This window comes from Gossypium hirsutum, chromosome D11, assembly GCF_007990345.1.
Source record: "Gossypium hirsutum isolate 1008001.06 chromosome D11, Gossypium_hirsutum_v2.1, whole genome shotgun sequence".
Lineage (NCBI taxonomy): Eukaryota > Viridiplantae > Streptophyta > Magnoliopsida > Malvales > Malvaceae > Gossypium > Gossypium hirsutum.
This window is the reverse complement of record NC_053447.1, coordinates 48,160,127-48,180,966: the sequence shown is the minus strand read 5'-3', so window position 1 is coordinate 48,180,966 and position 20,840 is coordinate 48,160,127. Positions and strand designations below refer to the sequence as shown.

Below are 20,840 nucleotides of genomic sequence, written 5' to 3'. Positions count from 1 at the left end.
GAAAAAGTTTCGATTTTTATCTTTTCATTCGTTTTTTTTATATTTTGTATATAAAAGTTCACCTAAAAAAAAAGAAAGAAAAATCTCCTTAAAGTTTTTGCTTGATTTCTCTTCTTTTTTTTTCCTCGATTTTTTTTAAAATCAACTCTCTTTTTACAATCTGTTTCTTAGGCTTTTTATAGTCGATATTACATATTACTTTTTACTACTTTTCTACTGTTTGTTGCGTGCTTGTTCTTCTCTGCAAGGGTGGTTGAGGAGCAATAGAGCAGTTGGTGGCAGAGTGGCGACGATGATAGGGTGCGGCACTAGGGCTAGATTAGGGTTTCTGTTGGTTTTAAGGGATTTGGGCCTATTGGGCTTTTTAGGTTTGGGCCATTGTAAATAGGGGCCACTTGTATTTTTTTTTGGGTCTGATATTTGTAATGGATTGTTTATCGGACTCTTATTTGGGTTTTATTTATTTAGTGGGCTAGGCAAAATTGGCCTGTTACAATGTCAAAATGGAACAGGCGAGGAAGTTAACCTTAGAACACATAATTGTTGAAATATGTGAAATCCATATATTTTGGGATATATTTTAAAGTTATTTAGGTAAATAAATCTTATTTAAGAAGGACTTAAACAAACACCATAAACGACTCTAATCATCCTCTAAGATTGAACCTTAGCAAATGGAAGTATAAAGAGCTTTTCACAGCTTCAAGAAGATAACCAAGAAAAAATAACTGTTAAAATAAACAAGAGAGGAAACTCACAAACAGAAAAATTTAACTCTCCTTAGGCTCCTTTTAGATGGGTAGTGAGATTGGCTCCAATGAAATTAAAAATAGCGGTGGAAGTGAGATTAATTATTATAGCGCTGAGATTAGATACTAAGCAGTGAGATTAAAATCAGTGATAGGTTAGGTGTTTGGATTCAATCATAGCTGCAACGGTAAGGTAAGAATAGAAAATAACTATTAAGGACATTAAGTTGAAATGATATACAATAGAAATTTTAAGTTATTTTATTTTTATGAAATTATTAAAAATATGTGAAATTATAATTTTATTTAATAAGATAATAATATGTTTCAGAATATTTTATAATTATTTTATTTAATTATTTTATAATTATTTATTATAATAAATTATTATTAAGGATAATATTTTGAGTTTATAATATAATAAATAATTATTTAAAATTATTTATATTAAAAATTAAATTATTTAAAATTACTTTATATTAAACAATAATTTATATTTTATTTATGATAATAAAATTGTATATATTATTAAATTATTTTATAAAAATAAAATTTATATAATTTTTTTTAATAACAAAATTTATTTGTATTCACTTTGAATAGTTATTATATTTTACATTTATATTATCTAATAATACCTTCACTTTCTATAAAATTCAAAAAAGAAAAAGAAGAAGACTTTTCCTACATTGACAGCTTTGGCTCCAGTAAAAATTAAAAGCAATAGTATGTGGGAGTGCTGAATTGCACCGCAACTCAAATCTTCTAAACAAGAAATCAATTCACTGAAAAAGAATATTCACCCAATATAACATTTTACCACGGGTAAAATCCAATTCAAAGTTAAACAACCTAAAATACTTTAAATTATTTTAAAATTCGTAATAAATAAATAATAAAAATATAAAACCTAATAAATTAATATTGAGCTTATATATAATCAAAATTAAGTCTTAAAATTGATTTTAATATAATTTGAACTCAAATTAAAGTTCAAAATTCATAATTCCTCATAATAATTTCATCCAAAAATCTTGCTTGCTTATTCTTCACTAAAAACTTAAGCTTTTAGACTCAAAATTGGATAATTCAAATACCTTCGAAGCTAAAAGATAACTCTCCAAACAATATAAAGGAATCTCAACCCAAAAATATTTGGATCCTATCCAAAAACTCATAGCAAATTTATTGATCTTTTGAGCTTGAAAAATAACAATTTCGGTGAATTTAAGTTAATAAAAAGGTTAAATATAAAATTGGTACCCAAATTTGTCCACTTCTCCCAGATTGGAACTTATAGTTTTTTAATCTCAGATTGGTACTCGAAATTTTTTTTTGTCAACTAAATCGATACCTAAGTCTAACACCGTTAAGTTTAGGACATGTGGCACTCTAAAATGAATACACATGACAATGATGATGTCATAATGACATCATCATTTAAACAAATTTAAAAAAATTTAAAATTTTAAAAATAATAATAAATAATTTTTTCTTTTGACTTTTTTCCCTTTGTAATTTCTATTCTTCTTTTATCGTTTTCAATGATTTTAGCCAAAAACAAAATATCCAAAAATCCCAAATCTTAATCCCCAATTTCATTTTCCTCCCTTAACCCAAGTTGCTACCTCCATCATCATTAGCGGTTGGCCTCCTTTCTTTTATTTTTTCTTCTTCCTTCGATGAACCCTAGTCGACGCCGTCTTTAGCAGCTTGTCTTGCTCAATAGCAACTTCTCTAGTAGTCCAAGCAGACCAATAAGAAGCACACAAAATGGTACCAACAACCATTAACCACAAAAACACTTTAGCAATATCAATTGTCGGCTGATCGGGAGAGTAAAGTGCAATAGAAACTACTTTGAGATAAAGGTGCATAATATTTTAAAATCCATTTTGCCACGATGCCATGATAACATGTTCATTTGCATGATTTTTTGTGTTTAATTAGGTTAATTCTTGAATTGGTCCCTGTTGAATTAGTGATTTTATGTTTTAATCTTGTTAGGGATGTAATTGGGATGCTATGAGTTAAAAACGAGCAGAAAAGGACCAATTTATAGCATAGTTAACAAAGTGGGGCCAGATCAAAAACGTGGAAATAGCTAAGGACTCACCAGATTTCTTTTAACTTTGTAAAAGCCAAAATTAGAAAAAATTTGATTTTATTTTTTATTAAATTTTAATTAAGTATTGGGTGGTTAAGCCAAATTTAATAAGTGATATGTATATAAATAAGGCTTTAAGGTAGCTTGGATAACACACTTGATACTTGATTTCATTTGGATTAAATAAGAATTACTTTATTTCCTTTCCAAATTCATGCGTCAATGGTTTCATTTGGATTAAATAAGAATTATTTTATTTCCTTTCCAAATTCATGCATCAATAGCTATTGCAATTCCATTTTTATTTTATTGTTCTTTACAAAAATTGTTTAATTGCTTTACAAGTCCCTTTATTTCTCAATTTTCACCATTTTCATTCAAATCTACTCCATAACCAACCGAAGCATGAATAATTTCATGCTTCACTAAACACCATATTAGCTTTAGGCCGATATTCTTTCCGGTCAAGAATCGTGAGATACGTATCCTACTAAAAATCCTTCCAATCAGTATTCACCTTTTTCCTAAGTATCAGGATTGACAACTCATCCTTTAAAGTTAACTCGATTTCAAGTCACAAAGCGCGTTGGGTTGGATTCTTGTTTGTGGACAGTTGGGGAAACGAGTCAGTCGTGCTGTATTGGATCTCCGAGAACAAATCAATGGAGAAGTGCTCGGGTTTAAATGACCCACTTGATTGAGGCCGTTAATTCGATTTGGGTTCTTTAGAGCGTAAGGCTGTTAGAATCTTGAATCAGGAACGTGTATATCTCGGTTAGATAATCGGTAAGGGTTGGTTCGCATGTCGTACTAGGACCAGCTACGAGAGGAAGAATTGGTGGTTATGACATTCTTAACTACTATAGCCACCTTATTATTTAGAGGAGAAAATTAATTTTCGAGGATCAATTCTAAATTCGAAATCCATCGAGCCTAGGGCTGAGGCCTATTATCTCTGATTACAAATTTTGAATTTAATTTCCAATTCAATTTAATTTCCAATTTATTTAATTATTTATATATAATGTTTCAATTATTTAATTTCTAAATATTTCAAAACTCCCCTGATTTATTTGTTTATTTTTCAGTAGGTCCATTTGGATTCGTGGGCACGACTATTGCCATGATTATCGACAAGACATAAATTCTGATCACAAGGTAAATGCGAAAGTTGATTATAATACCAATCCCTGTGGACTTGACCCTACTACCACTCTTTACTACTATCTAGAGTTATTTTAATTGTAGGAATTATTTTTTGTGGTTTCGACACCCATCAAATTTTGGCTCCATTGTTGGGGATTGGAGATATTTTTATAATTTTTGTTTGTTTACCTTATAACCATATCAGAATCGGGAACTCTAGAGTTTAAACCAGAAATTGAGAAATTGGCCCAACAACTATGAAGAGAAGCCATTCGACACGGTAAACGATCAAATCTCATATTCGAAACCACATCTTACATCGAGGAAATTTTACCGTTCAACGAACTAGACGAGATGGCCAAACAAACTATACACCAACTTACAGCGGCACTGGATGAACAACAACCGTTATGTATAACCTATCCGGTGGGAGGAACGCCGTTCGAGTTGAAATCCGGTTTGATTCATTTACTACCTACCTTCCGTGGACTACAGAACGGAAATCCACTCTCCCATCTAAAATAATTCCATATGGTGTGCACAAGCATAAAGCCTCAGTGAGTAACCGAAGACCAAATCAAACTTCGTGTTTTACCTTTCTCATTAATCAACTGTACTAGAGAGTGGCTATTTTATTTAACTCCGGGATCTGTCAACACATGATCTGACATGTCATGTTTATTTCTTGACAAGTTTTTCCTTACAACTCGAGTGGCCGAAATAAAGAGGGACATCGTAAGAATCTATCAAAAGGAGACTGAATTCGCTCTACGATTGCTGAGAGTGGTACAAAAAGTTGTGTGCAATTTGCCCACAACATGGACTGACTGAACAGTCACTCTTGTAGTATTTCTATGAGGGGTTGCTTCCAATGGAAATGAAAATGATAGATACTGAAGTGGAGGAGCACTTGTTGACATGATTTCTCAAAGAGCACGAGAATTGATATCGACAATGAAAACTAACTCTCAATAATTCTGACTGATTATAGAACCCACAAGACGGGTTCATGGGTTAAGTTCGCTATCTTTAGAAGACAAAATTGATAAGTTAACTAACATTGTACAGAATTTACTTATAGATAAAATAGGCCCAGTACGGTTGTGCGAAATTTGCGCTAAGCCAGACCATCTGACGGACTCATGTCCAATTTTACATGAGGATTCGACAGAACAAATAACTGTTGTCGGGAACTTTTTAGGACCGCCCCAAAGACGTTATGACCCCTACTCAAACTTATATAATATGGGGTGAAAAGATCACCCAAATCTAAGTTATAGGTCGAATCCTCGGTTCAATCAACCTTACCAATAAAAATCGCCTCAAAATCAACAATTACCACCCTCAAAGTCATCTTTGGAAGCCACAGTGGAAAGGCTAGCAAATAGTACAGAGAAATTTCAATAAAAGATTGACATGCATTTGAAGGAGTTAGATAAGCAAGTAAGCAAGCATGCGCTCATGGTTAGCCATTTGGAGTCCCAAGGTAAGCTACCATCCCAAACGGAGTCTAATCCTCGACATAATGCAAGTGTTATGACACTGAGGAGTGGGAAGGTTTTGGAGCCCGTACTTGGCACGAGTGGTGCCCACGGCATTGGTTGAGATGATGAGAAACTTAACATAGAGGCTCTAGTGGAGTCAGCACTGCAAAAATCATTTGTTGTACAACCTTCGTTTCCTAGAAGACTTGTCCAATGCAAGTAGCAAGAAGAAAAGAAGATCCTTGACACCTTTCAGAATGTAGAAATCAACATACCGCTTCTTGATACGATTAAGCAGATTTCATTATATGCAAAATTCTTAAAATAATTATGCACGAGTAAGAGAAAGCTCTTGGGCAATAAAAAGGTAAGTGTCGGAGAAAATGTCTCCCCATTCTATAACGAAAAATACCATCCAAATGTAAAGACCAAGGTATGCTTTTCATATCTTGTAAAAAAGATAGTGTCGATATTAGAAAAACAATGCATGACTTAGGCGCGTCAATTAATGTTATGCCTTTGTCAATTTATAAACTACTTAACGCAGGTCTTTTGAAAGAAACAGGTGTAATTATTCAGCTTGCAGATAGATCTATAGTGCATCCAGAGGGAGTGCTGGAGGACGTTCTTATTAAGGTAAACGAGCTAATATTTCCTGCAGACTTCTACATTATCGACTTGGAGGATGAAAATTTGGCCAATTATTCTGATATACTTCTTGGGTGACCATTCTTAAGTACCACACATATGAAGATTGACGTATGAAGTGGGATACTCACTATGGAGTTCGATGGGGAAGTGGTGAAATTCAACATTTATGAGGCCATGAATCGTCCTAGCATGATTTCTAATGTTTCTAATATTGATATCATTATCATTTAACTGAATTACATTTAAAATATCATGACGGGGATGAACTACAAGCTATTCTTTATAGAAGTCTAGACTTTGATGCCATGGAAGAACTAGAGGAGTGGATAACCTTTGAAGAGTCTGTTCGCGAAATAGTGGCTCATATGGAGGCATCGCAATTATGAAAAAATTTAGGTAAAACTTTTGAATTGTCCTATTCAAAAATTAAGCTTTTATTATCCATTTTGCAGGCTCTATAGTTGAAACTCAAACCACTTTTAGACCATTTGGAGACACTTTTCTCAACAAAGGAAATACCTTACCAGTAATAATCTCGAGTAAAATCTCAAAGGTAGAAGAGGAAAACTTGGTATGAGTTCTTAGAGATTATAAAAAGGTAATTGGATAGATGATAGCCGAAATTAAGGGTTTGAGTCCCTTGACTTGCATGCACAAAATTCAAGTTGTAGAGAACGCTATTCCCAAAAGAGAGGCTCAAAGGCGTTTCAATTCGCTTATGATGGAAGTGGCAAGGAAAGAAGTTCAAAAGTTACTTGATGCTGGGATGATCTACCCCATTTCTAACAGTGATTGGGTCAGCCCAGTCCAAGTAGTACTGAAAAAAATTGGCGAGACCATAATTGAGAATTTGGCAGGTGAGATGGTTCCCACCTAGGTCCAAAGCAAATAGAGAGTCTGCATCGATTACATGAAGTTGAATTCCTTAACTCGGAAAGATTATTTTTCACTTTCTTTTATTGACAAGATGTTGGAATCTTTAGCTAGGAAATCTCATTATTGTTGTCTTGATGGTTACTCAGGTGATTTCCAGATTCCAGTGGCACCAGAGGATCGAGAGAAGATAATGTTTATGTGTCCATTTGGCACGTTCACTTACAGACAGATACTGTTTGGAATATGCAACGCACCAACCACATTTCAAAGGTCTATGGTATGTATATTTTCTAACTACGTCGAGAAAATAATTGAGATGTTCATGAAAAACTTTACTGTGTATGGTGAGTCCTTTGAGGTGTGTTTGTCAAATCTTGCAAAAATTCTAGAAAGGTGCCTAGAATTTAACCTTGTTTTAAATTACGAGAAATTCCATTTTATGGTGGATAAAGGATTAGTTCTAGGTCACATAATTTCTATTGAGGGAATTTCCATTGATAAAGGGAAGATTGACATTATTAACTCACTTCCATACCCCACAACTGTGAGGGAAATTCGTTATTTCCTTGGTCATGCAGGTTTCTACAGACAGTTCATTAAAAAATTTTTAAAAATTGCACAACCGCTTTGTAACTCTTACAGAAGGATAATGAGTTCGAGTTTGACCAATCATGCAGGGATGCATTTGACATGTTCAAATGTAAGCTTATTTCAGCACCCATCATTCAGCCACCGAATTGCAACTATCCTTTCGAAATAATGTGCAACGCAAGTGACCATAGCGTAGGAGCAGTCTTTGGTGAAAGAATCGAGAAAGAACTACATGTTATCTCTGTAACACCCCTAACCCGTATCCGTCACCGGATTAGGGTTACGAGACATTACCGAATAAGACACAGTTCAGCACAGTCATTTATCACCTTTCATACACCAAAGAATAACGATACATTTATAACATTATCAAACTTGAATATCCTCAATTCACTTATTTTAATCTCAAATATATAAATGATAATTAGAATTCAAATGAATCATACCTTACTAAGCATGTATCACAAATAAACACATTTCAAAATTCAAACTAATTCAATTTAAACATACATCAAAGCTCAATCGAACGTATTCTATAATTAACAAATTCGAACCAAACTTGTATACATCAGAGTCATATTAAGTTGTATAATACTTTCAACATTCGATTTCCCTAAATCCATCGTATTAATGATATTTTCATAATTAAATCATATTCAACCATATATCTTCACTTTTCATATACAGAAAATATGTCCGTACATAATTTCACTATCTAAATATCAAACATTACATTTCATAACTTCTATATATGTACATAATGAAATCAATATGTATACAACTTAATGTCCAATCACATATTCAACATTAGTAACATTATATTATGGTCGTACATACCTTTGATGTCATTATATTATACACATATGACCATTTCAATGAAATCATTCAATCATAAACTATACACGCTCAATACAAATCAACTTATCCTTTAATCGACTAATCCAATAAATTTATAAAAGCTAAATTCAAACTTGTATTACTCACTTAACTATCATTACCCAAATTTGTATGTACCTCATTCATAAATTTTAAGCCTACTTTAAAATCATTTATATATATCATTTAAAATACCAAAAACATGCATATTTATCTATTACAAGTTTGCGCATATGAATACACCATTTTAGCCATATCCAAAAATCCATACAATTTATATAATTTTACAAATATAAAATCGAATATTAAGTCCACTTGCATAAGCAAATCGTACCTTTATTGAATACTCCACATTCCTAAATTATTTCATAACAAATTGACATCCATAAATAACCTCATAAATTGTACAATATTTAGCCATTAAATCATAAGTCAAAATATGCCATTTCCTAATCAAATCATATCGATTCAAATAATAAAATCATACATATCAATTCACATTTTCCAAACCTATATCCATACACTAATTTATAGCATAAAACACACTTCCAAAACAGGTCTAGATCATGTCCAAATATACACATATTCTTCCATACCTTATAACCGTACATGCATATGCACATTACTAGTTTCTTTCAAATCAATTTATTAATGCAAATATACTCTTACAAACCAAATTTAACTGTCATTTCATCTATGATTTACTTAGCATTTCACCTATATGCCATAACCGAGTTCACTTAATTACTAAATTACATAGCAATACCTTAACAAAGCATATCAAACAAGATTCACATATATTTACTTATAAATAAACCATAGCCGAAACACCAAGACCCAAACCAAACATATCACACATATCATATATATATATAACACATAACCAAGATTAATTAAGCTTGAATATCATTTACCTCATTACCGAAGCACATGACTAAAACACCATAACATATATATACCAAACTCACTTCACTTATATGCTTTAACTAAGTTCACCTATGCCGAATTATTTACCACATTCTTAACAAAACATATCAAACATAATTCACATAAATAAATATGCCATAGCTGAAATATCAAAATCAACATATCTATCACTTGATCAAAAGCATAAAAATCATGCTTAACAAAATAAATAAGCCATTTTCGCATGGCTCATATTTACAACCCAAAAATCAAACATATTAACTAGACTATACATGCCATAAGTTTAAATCCAAACTTAGTAAAATACCGAAAACAGTCGATAGTGTGATAGACTTCTCTGACGATCCCCATGCTCTTAACCAACTTCCAAATCTATAAAATTGAAAGCAATTACACACAATAAGCTATTAAAGCTTAGTAAGTCATAAGCAAATAAACATTTAATCATTTACGTAAATTAAGCTAGAAAATTAGTAATAAACCATTATAATTTCACATATAATTCAATTTATCAACTTATATATCAAAACTTATATAATTTGTAATAACTTCCCTTTTTACCGAATAATCAATTGAACATTAATATAACCAATCATCACTTTCCTCAATGCACATATACAACAAAGGTCGAATACATATATAGTCAAATATGCAATCACATAATTCATATTTCACATAACTTCATATCAACAATTCAAGTATACAACTTACCTTATTTTCAAATAGGTAATCAACTATCACATACCTGGTCACTTAGCCTGATTTATACATTCGTACACAACTTATCTTTGCCCGTTGAACCATTCGGAATTAAAAAGGATACTCGGATAGTCGGAAGACTCGTACAATGCCAACGTCCCAGACGTGGTCTTACATGTAATCACATATCGATGCCACTGTCCTAGACAGGGTCTTACACAAATCAAATACGATGCCAATGTCCCAGACATGGTCTTACATGAAAACACAAGTCGATGCCAATGTCCCAGACGTGGTCTTACACGAAAACACGTATCGAAATCCTATGTCATGACATATGTATCCTAAATATTCTTAAGGCTCATACGGGGCTTTTGAACGTCGTAACTCAGTCGATACGAATTCATAAACATAGCTGCCAAGCTTGTACACATTCAGCTAATACATATATTTATTCACATATTCACTTCAGCACATATAATTCACATTTAATTAAAATTAACGTCTTTTTGCTTATAAACTTACCTCGGATATCGACGAACGGAATAGACGACTATTCGATTATTTTTGGTTTTCCCCGATCCAAATCCGTTTTCTTTGGTTCATGATCTTGAATCAAGCTAGATAATGCCGAAACCTAAAGAAAACATGGATGGTTTCTTTCTTTTCTCCATTCGGCCAACAAAGATGAAAATAGCCATCTTTTATGTTTTATTTTATTATAACTTAATTTATTAACTAAGTTACAAAATTAACCTTTTAGTAATAAATATTTATAACATATAATATAAGGCTAATTTTGACCATTGCCACCCACTAACATTAAAATGGCCTAATTGCCACATAAAACCTCCATTTTATAAAGACAACAACAATTAAGCACTATCATATTTAACCCTCAAATTTTTACTTTACGCGATTAAGCCATTTTCTCAAATTAAGCACACAAACAATAAAATTATTTCACGAAACTTTCACACATATAATTTCACACATATTTAACACAGAAAATAATATTAAAATATTTTTCAAACTCGGATTTTTGGTCCCAAAACTATTGTTCTGATTAAGGTCAAAATCAGGCTGTTACAATCTCATATGCATCTAATACATTGGATGCTGCCTAAAGCAATTACTCGACCACCAGAAAACCGTTTCTAGCTATATTATTTACTTTGGAAAATTTTTTTTCATATTTATTAGGGACTAAAATCGTTGTTTTCTCTGATCATGCAACTTTTAAATATCTGATCGGGAAAAAGAAAGCAAAATCAAGGATTATTAAATGGATATTACTTTTACAGGAGTTCGATCTCTAAATAAAGGATAAGAAAGGACACGAAAATTTGGTAGCTGACCATCTGAGCCAAATACCTCCATCGAAGGATGTCACTCAGCTCAAAGATGATTTTTCGGATGAAAGTCTGGTTGCTACTCAGACAAATTTCCCTTGGTACGTAGACATGGTGAATTACCTTGCTCCAGGTATAGTCTCCTCTAATTTATCACGATCTGAAAAAAGATAAGATCAAATGTGAATCGCGATACTATGTTTGGGATAGCCCCTACCTTTGGAAATGATGTTCCAATCAGGTAATTCAACGTTGCGTTGCAGAAACTGAAATAAAATCGATTATATCTTTTTGTCATTCTTACGCACATGGTAGACATTTTGGACTTAAACGAACTACGCATAAAGTACTTGAATGTGGACTATATTGGCCACATATTTTTCGTGATGCATATTTGTTCTGTAAAACATGCGAAAAGTGTCAAAGGGTAGGAAATTTGAGCTGAAAAAATGAAATGCCTCAACTCCTATACATGTCTGTGAAATATTTGATATATGGGGCATTGATTTTATAGGACCTTTTGTCTCATCATACGGTAATGTTTATATTTTACTTGCAGTTGAGTATGTGTCAAAATAGGTGGAAGCTAAAGCCACTTGTCATGGTAATGCCAAAACGGTAGTCGATTTTCTAAAGAGTTGCAATTTTTCCAGATTTGACACACCGCGAGCATTGATCAGTGATCGGGGAATACATTTTTGTAATAAAGTAATCGACACACTTTTGAAAAAATACGAGGTAGTGCAACGAGTAGCTACGACTTATCACCCTCAATCAAACGATCAAGCAAAAGTTTTGAATCGAGAAATCAAGTTGATTTTGGAAAAAACCGTTAAGCCAAATAGGAAAGATTAGAGTTGCGACTAAATGATGCACTATGGGCGTACCGTACAGCTTATAAAGGACCCATAAGAATGTGTCCCTATCGACTAATTTTTGGTAAACCGTGTCATCTTTCTGTAGAACTAGAACATAAAGCATTTTGGGCGGTCAAGCAATGCAACATGGAGCTAGAAGCTATAGGTAAGTATCGTAAGTTACATATTCAGGAACTTGAGGAAATTCGACGAGAAGCATATGAAAGTACCCAAATTTATAAAGATAAGATCAAGGCATACCATGATCAAAAGATAACCCATAAAAAATTTGTGGTAGGGCAGAAAGTATTACTTTATGACCCTACACTAAGAATCTTTACAGGTAAGTTTCGAACTAAGTGGTTAGGGCCTTTTGTTATTACTCACGTATTTCCACATGGTGCAGTCGAGGTTAAAAGCGAAGAATCTGAAAAAAAATTGAAGGTTAATGAACAGTGATTAAAGCCTTTCTGTGAAAGTTTTCAAGTCCACATGGTTGAGGGAATTAATTCTCGAAGAGCCAGTTGAATAAATTTCTAGGTCGTCAAGCTAATGACGTTAAACAAAAGTGCTTTTTGGGAGGCAACCCAAATTTATTTTCATTTATTTAATTTTGAGATTTAGTAAGATTTAGGTTGTAAATAAATAAATAAATTCTTATTTAATCCAGTTAATTTGATGTTTTCAAGAATATAATGGAGGTTGTGAATTTTCTAAAAATGGGATAATAATGGTAGCGTCGGTATAACATGTTAAATGCTGACAATTATTTACCTGCAAACAAAACCTAACACGCTTATAACCCAAATAATAATCCCAAACCCAAGTCCACTTAGCCTACCTACCCTATACCCAAATACCAACCCAAATGAAGAAAAACCACACAATAAACCCAAAATAAGCCCAACACCCAAACAAGCCCAAGAGGAGAAAAGAAAAAAAAAGAAAAAAAAAGAAATGGGGTCGAACGGCGTAGCTAGCTCAAAGAAAAAAAGAAAAAGAAATAGACAAGAAGGCTCAAACCGGCTACAAGAAAGAAAAAAAAGAAAAAAATAAAACACCCAAAATCCCCAAACCTCTTTTCTTCTTCATCTTCTCCAAAAGGAAAAAAACAAAACCCTAACTTTTTAAACACCACACCACCGTCTCTCACCTCGTCACCGTTGTCGATTATTGTCGCCACCATCACCGTCCACCATCACTGTCGAGTACGGAGCTCGCGAGTCGTCATTGTCTCACTACTTCTACCATCGTCGAATGCCACCTTGTAAAGCACCGTCGTTCTTCCCCTTCCTCTATTCACTATCATCAAACTTGGACGCCACCACGTTGCCGCAGTCTCGCCGCTTCTCTTATTGCTGACTTACACTCTCGCACCGCCGCTCCTCCCTTCCACAACACCCTCTCTTATTTTTTTCTTTTTCTCTATAATCACCAAACCCCCAAACCACCAACTCCTGCCACCTTAACAGATGCAATATATGAGACCCCCACTACCACCTTTCAAAAATTAACCTAACTTATGCCTTTGCCGCCGTTCCTCGCTACCATCTGTCACCATCACCACTACCCCCACCGTATACAACAATCGCAAGTAACCAAAGCTGTTTGTTCTTTAGGCCATACGGAAACCATGGTTCAAACTCGAAACCAAACTACCAACAATATTCCAACCTCGCTCAATCACAGACAAAACCGATTCTCAGCGCCTCCAGTCATCAATTTAGATGATGACGACCCAAAACCTTCTCCACCACTTATGAGACGAACAACCGCGCCTACTAGGAATCGTTGCCAACGAAGCCCAACTCCGATCGAAATAAAGCATTCAAATAGCAACCTCACTACTCCTAAAAGGTCGATTCCTAACCCACAACATGTTTTACCTTTACTATCATATTATGCAGATCACTCAGATGAGGTTGGGGCTTCTAACGACTATGTCGAAGGTCCCTCGACTAGAAACGAGTGTGCTTCCCAACGTTAAACACGGTCGTCCACCACTTAAGCCCCTCGACCACCAATACATGAACTAGCGACGCCTCCACATAATAGTACTGGAACTACTAGAAATTTGAGTCCATCACCTGACTAGCCTAATGAAAATGTTCGACCATTACGAGACGATCAACGTAATAGATGAGGTCGTGCCTACACTGTTCCCACCAAAGGGCAATTATGAGGGTTTCTACACTTTTCAACCTCGGACATCGCGCAAGATACGACAACATTCGATAATGTCAGCTCCTGGTCTGTAAGCAAATTGATCTTTACACTTTTGATATGTTAAATATTTGTGATGCTGTAATTAGTTATTTTGATGCTATTGGTTGTAGTTCATTTGCAAATATTTCATGTAGTGCATATTATGAATTGATTTATGAATTTTACACCACATTTAGCTTCAATATTAATGCATTATGAACTATTGAAACACAAGGCATTATCTGTTTTCAGTTACTTGGTAAGGACTTTAGGATGTCAATTTCTGAATTTAACATTGCCATGGGTTTCGTCGACCCTGACAATATTCGAACCAATTCCTATCATACTGCCCTGTTAGATATTCAATATGTTTATTGTGCTTTAACTCATTCCAGAAATCAACTTTATAATCCAAAGACCTCTAAGGACTTATTGGTGCATGAACCCGCTTTGAGATATATTCATCAATTTGTAACTTGTAGTTTTTCAGGTCGAAATGATTCGTCATTTGTTTTAACTAAAACTGAATTTTTTTTGTGGTGTATACATTCTGGATTTAAAGTTAATTTAGGATATTGTTTTACACGAAACTTTCATGTTGTTTTGCGATCTAATCATCCACTAATACTTGGGCCATATATTACAAACTTAACCTCTTGACTTTTTCCCTCTGAAGTCGATTTCTCTTCCTTAACATATGTATATACTATGGATAGTTTAGATCAATATTGTTTGGATTCTATGGGTTTGCTTGTCGACACCTCTACTGCGTATTATTTTGTTCCTCCAAGTACACGAACTACTCGCGGAGACTTTCGCCAACATCCATACTGCACTACTAGAGAGCAAGAGGAACATCCTCCTTCATCTGTAGAGGCATGTTTAAGTCGGATTGAAGCTCGACTTAAAATGATAGAAACCCAAGTCTTCACAATCCTCGACATCTTACAAAGTTGTTACCCCCAACACCAACAACATCGTTAAAAAAAACACATGGGGAGTATTCTTAACTTTTCTCTTTACTTGTTATTTGGGTTACTATATTTTATTGCATATAAAACATGCTTGCATAGATTAAGTGAGGGGGGATGGTAAGTATGCATGATTTTTGCTACATAATTCTCTTTTGCGCATATTCAATTTTTTGTTAGATTTATTGGATAGTTTATTTGACATTGGGCCTCTAATCTCATTACTTAGTCAATTTGGACAATTGAGTAATTTTTGAATTAAAGTGTTCAAGTATTTAGATTAATCGACATGTTTATTTTAAAGTTGATATATGTAACTAGATTTTCCATATAAATTGATTGTTTGGAATAAAATATTTGCTATTTCATAAATAAATTAATTAATTAATAAAATAAATTAATAAATAAAGGCTCAAGTTATGAGTGAAAGTTTCGAAAAAATGATCAAATTTAGTAACCGGGATGAGGTACTTGGGTTGTCATCTCATCTCGCGTAAAAAGGTTTGAGTGAAAAACTGAAAACTTACAAACATTCTGCTAATCGAGCTTCCAAAAAAATAAAATAAAAAAGAAGACTGTTTGAACTGAGTAACCGGGGTAGGGTGCTTGGGTTGTCATCCTAGTTCGTGTAAAAAGGTTTGACCACGTCTAAAAAAAATTACTGCATGATTAATTAATAATACCTTGCAAATTTTGGTTCAAACTCAATTTAGTGAAATTATTTAGTTCACATGTTTCAGTTTTATGACACTTGTTGATCAAACTAGGTATTTTGAGCATTTATTTATTTTTTTGCCTATATGCTTACATTGATTATGGATGTGAAAAAGAGACCCGATTTTTAATAAATTATTGAATAATTTCTAATATTTGAAGGTACAATATGCTTGAGGGAAAGCATGAGCTAAGTAAGGGGATTTGATAACATGTTCAATTTGCATGATTTTTTGTGTTTAATTCGATTAATTCTTGAATTGACCCCTGCTGAATTAGTGATTTTATGTATTAATCTTGTCAGGGATGCAATTGAGATGCTATGAGTTAAAAACGAGTAGAAAATGACCAATTTACAACACAATCAATAAAGTTGAGCCAAATAAAAAACGTGGAAATAGCCAAGGACTCATTAGATTTCTTTTGACTTTGTAAAAGCCAAAATTAGAAAAAAAAAATCTGATTTTATTTTGTTTATTAAATTTTAATTAAGTATTGGGTGGTTAAGCCAAATTTAGTAAGTGGTATGTATATAAATAGGGCTTTAAGGTAGTTTGGATGACACACTTGACACTTGATTTCATTTAGATTAAATAAGAATTATTTTATTTCCTTTCCAAATTCACGCATCAATAGCTACTGCAATTCCATTTTCATTTCTTTGTTCTTTGTAAAACTTGTTTAATTGCTTTCCAAGTCCCTTCCTTTCTCAATTTCCACCATTTTCATTCGAATCTACTCCATAACCAACCAAAGCATGAATAATTTCATGCTTCACTAAATACCAACTTAGCTTTAGACCGGTATTCTTTCCGGTCAAGAATCGTGAGATACATATTCGTACTAAAAATCCCTCCAATCAGTATTCACATTTTTATAAGTATCGGGATTGACAACTCATCCTTTAAATTTAACTCGATTTCAAGTCAAAAAGCGCGTTGGGTTGGAGTCGCGCTTGTGGACAGTTGGAGAAACGAGTCGGTCGTGCTATATTTGGATCTCCAAGAACAAATCAAGGGAGAAGTGATCGGGTTTAAACGACCCACGCAGTTGGGGCCATTAATCCGAGTTGAGTTCTTTAGAGCGCAAAGCTGCCGGAATCTTGAATCGGGAAAGCATGTATCTCGGTTAGATAACGGTAAGGGTTGGTTTGCAGGTCACACCAGGACAGCTACGAGAGGAAGAATTGATGGTTATGACATTCTTAACTACTATAACCAACTTATTGTTTAGAGAAGAAAATTAATTTTCGAGGATCGATTCTAAATCCATAATCCACTGAGTCTAGGACTGAGGCTTATTATCTCTGATTACAAAATCTGAATTTAATTTCCAATTTATTTAATTATTTATTTATGTTGTTTCAATTATTTAATTTCTAAACATTTTAAAACTCCCCTGATTTATTTGTTTATTTTTTAGCAGGTCCACTTGGAGTCGTGGGCACGACTATTGTCACGATTATCGACACGACAAAAATTATGACCACAAGTTAAATTTGAAAGTTGATTATAATATCAATCCTAGTGGACTCGACCCTACTACCACTCTTTACTACTATCTAGAGTTATCTTAATTATAGGAATTATTTTTGGTGGTTTCGACGCCCATCATGCCATAAGAGGTATTATTGAGAAAAGAAAAACATCAGAAGAGAGTATTTTTCTAGAACAACAAAGAGGAAGGAAAAATTAAGACATTAACATAAAGGAAATGTGGAGACTCATACCCATGGTGTTCTTACTTATATATTTCTCCAAACATGAACCGACATCTTAAGGGAGCATAAAAGCTAGTATTTTTATATCTACATCAACATCAGATTCACAAACCATCTTGAAAAGCTCTACACAATAAGATTAAAATTTTTTAAATCACATTTGAAGTAGATTTATTAATTTTCATGATGATGGATATAGTTGAAAAAAAATGAAAAGATAGCTAAAATAAAATGGTGCCCGATCAGAGCTCAGATGATGGCGACTAGGATTCATTGAAGGAAGAGGAAAAAATAAAAGAAAGGAGGCCAATCATTGGCAACAACTTGGGTTGAGGGAGGAAGAAGAAAGAAGAAGAAAAAACTACAAAAAATTGGAGAAAAATCAAAAGAATTTTTTTTTTAATTTTTTTAGATTATGATATCATCATGACATCATTTATGCCACGTGTCATAATATTATTTTGTCACGTGTCCTAAACTTAACGACGTTAGACTTAGATATAGATTTAGTTAATTGAAAAAAAAAGTTCGAGTACTAATCTGGGACAAAAAAATCATAAGTACCAATCTGGGAGAAGTAGACAAGTTCGAGTACCAATTTTATATTTAACCCTTAATAAAATTTACCCATCTACACATGTATCATATCTAAAGTTGGACTTCAATTTTCACAATCTTTTGAGCTTGTCAAATGGGCCTTGTAAAGGATTAAGCTCGATGTGTTGTTAGACTGGAATTTGAGCCCATATACTCTTCTCATTTTTACAATTTTTATTATTTTATATAAAATTTTTTTATTTTTAATAATTTTTTGTAGTTTGTAATTATTTTTATAATATATATTTTTCATTTATAATAATTTTATAAATTTTATATTTTTATATTTTTTGCACTTTAATATTTTCTATTTTTAATAATTTTTATGTAATTTTTATAACTTTTATATTTTAAATATAAAATATCAATAAAACTCAATTGAGTGCAAAAAAATATATAAAAAATTTTATTTTTTACTTTTTATTTTTAAAATCTTTTAGCTTTTTTTATATTCATTTTTATTTTCGTTTCAGTAGAAAAGCGTTTTATGTCAAAAGTGTTTAAAATGCTTTACCACATATTTGACGATTAAAAAATGATTTTTCATGTAAATGTAAAAGTTGAGATTTAAATATTTTTTATTGTTATCTTTTGTAATTGAAAATTATTAAAAAATCTTTATTTATATTAAATATATACAAAATATAAAAATTAAATTATTTAAATATTTTTATGTATTATTATATTAAATTATTTAAATATCAATTGAGTAAACTACTCTGAAGGTCACCAATTAGACCTGTTTATGGATCAAGCTACTCACTTATGCCCAAAGGCTTACCCGAAATTTGGGAGGGTTTGGTAAAAATATTAAGCCTGAAAAAATGGGATCGGACAAAAAAATTAGACTCATTTAAAATATGAGTCGAGCTCGGGCTTGCACATTCAAGGCTTGAGCCTAGTCCGACCTGTCCCATTTTTAAGCTTATAATAATTTATATTATATTATTTTTATATGTTATGTAATTTAGAACATATTAAAAAAATAAACCTATACTAAATATATAATACTACTCTAATGTAAATATTAAAATAATGTTAAGATGAATATATAAAAATTTTCAATAAATAAAAAATGTGTTAAATTATTAAATATTAAATAATATAAATATAAATATATATTTTAAAAATTTTAAAAATAAAATGGGTAGGCCTAATTTGGGTTAGTCTTTTATAAATATGAACATGTTTAGGTAAAATTTTAAACTTATATTCTGAGTCGGGCTAAGCTTGGACAAGTATAAAATTTGTTAATGTCATGCTTTGGTCCGACTTGGCCCATGAGCACCTCTATCACGAACTATGCTTCAATATCTTTTTTGGTCACCCAACTAATCGAATTTGTTATTTTTCCATTAAGTGTAACTAAATATTCGGAGGTGACAGTCCAAAAATTGGTATAATAATAAATTCAACCTTCAAGTTTTACATATTATTTCAATTTAGTCATAATTTAAAAAAAAATTAACAATCTAACCTTACAAATTATCTCAAATTGAATATTCTTAAAGAATAATGGGTTTGGTTTATGTACCAGAAAGTGTATCTGAGTTCTTGAAACAAGTTTCAAAGATAAAAAAATGGGTTTCAAAGATTATGAAAGATTAGTGATTATGTTAAAAGATTGGAAGATGAGATGAAGAAAATCGATGCCTTTAAACGCGGGCTTCCTCTTTGCATGCTTCTCTTGAAAGATGGTAGTTTTTAATTTTTTTGTTTAAATTTTGTTTGTTTTTTGGGGTTTAATTTGATTTTTTATGGGATTTTATGTTATGGTTTAAATAACGGTCACATTTTCTTTTATATTTCAGTTAAGACTATTAAAACTAATTAGTTAAACGCTGTGTTTTATACTTGAGTGAGTTAGTGATACGGTGAGTTTCATCTAGTGGGAAAACAGGTGCGTTTTAGTCAATTAGAGGAATTGCGGTTATTGGGTCATTATATTGCTTATAGCCTACTAAAGGAGGGTATGAAATTTGAAAACCGTTTTTAGACTCTCCTCTTATTCTTTTTCTCTCTAAATTTCTTCTCTCTCTTCTCTGTTTCTACCTCTCTTCCAGATCCTTACTCAACAAAGGTATCAGAGCTGTCGATCCTCATGACCAGCGATAGAGTAACCACTAGAATGCAGAAAGAACTCGGGCATATTCAAGGCGAGCTTTCTCACATGCAATTGGAATTCTCTCAGTTGGATGGACGGATTGACATTCGGTTGAAAGATCTTTAGGAAGGAATCAAGTCAGAGGTACGTGCAGAACTTTGTTCTGAGCTTCACTTCTTGTTTAAACAATATTTTGGACAGGGACCTCTAGTGG

At 32.6% G+C, this 20,840-nt stretch overlaps 1 protein-coding gene across 1 annotated transcript; it reads left to right on the top strand.

Annotated features, from left to right (window-relative positions):
- The first annotated feature begins 6,747 nt into the window (after window positions 1–6,747).
- On the top strand, window positions 6,748–20,752 carry LOC107911170 (uncharacterized). The gene is made up of 4 exons (XM_016839054.1): window positions 6,748–6,994; window positions 7,160–7,290; window positions 7,656–7,713; window positions 20,586–20,752. The coding sequence occupies exons 1-4, from the start codon at window positions 6,748–6,750 to the stop codon at window positions 20,750–20,752; spliced, it is 603 nt and encodes a 200-aa protein (XP_016694543.1).
- The last annotated feature ends 88 nt before the right edge of the window (window positions 20,753–20,840 follow it).

Coding starts and splice junctions, on each gene's coding strand:
- LOC107911170 (XM_016839054.1), top strand. CDS start 6,748: ATGATAGCCGAAATTAAGGGTTTGAGTCCCTTGACTTGCATGCACAAA. Junction 7,291..7,655: donor CCACATTTCAAAGGTCTATG/GTATGTATATTT, acceptor TAACTCTTACAG/AAGGATAATGAGTTCGAGTT. Junction 7,714..20,585: donor TGCATTTGACATGTTCAAAT/GTAAGCTTATTT, acceptor CCTCTCTTCCAG/ATCCTTACTCAACAAAGGTA.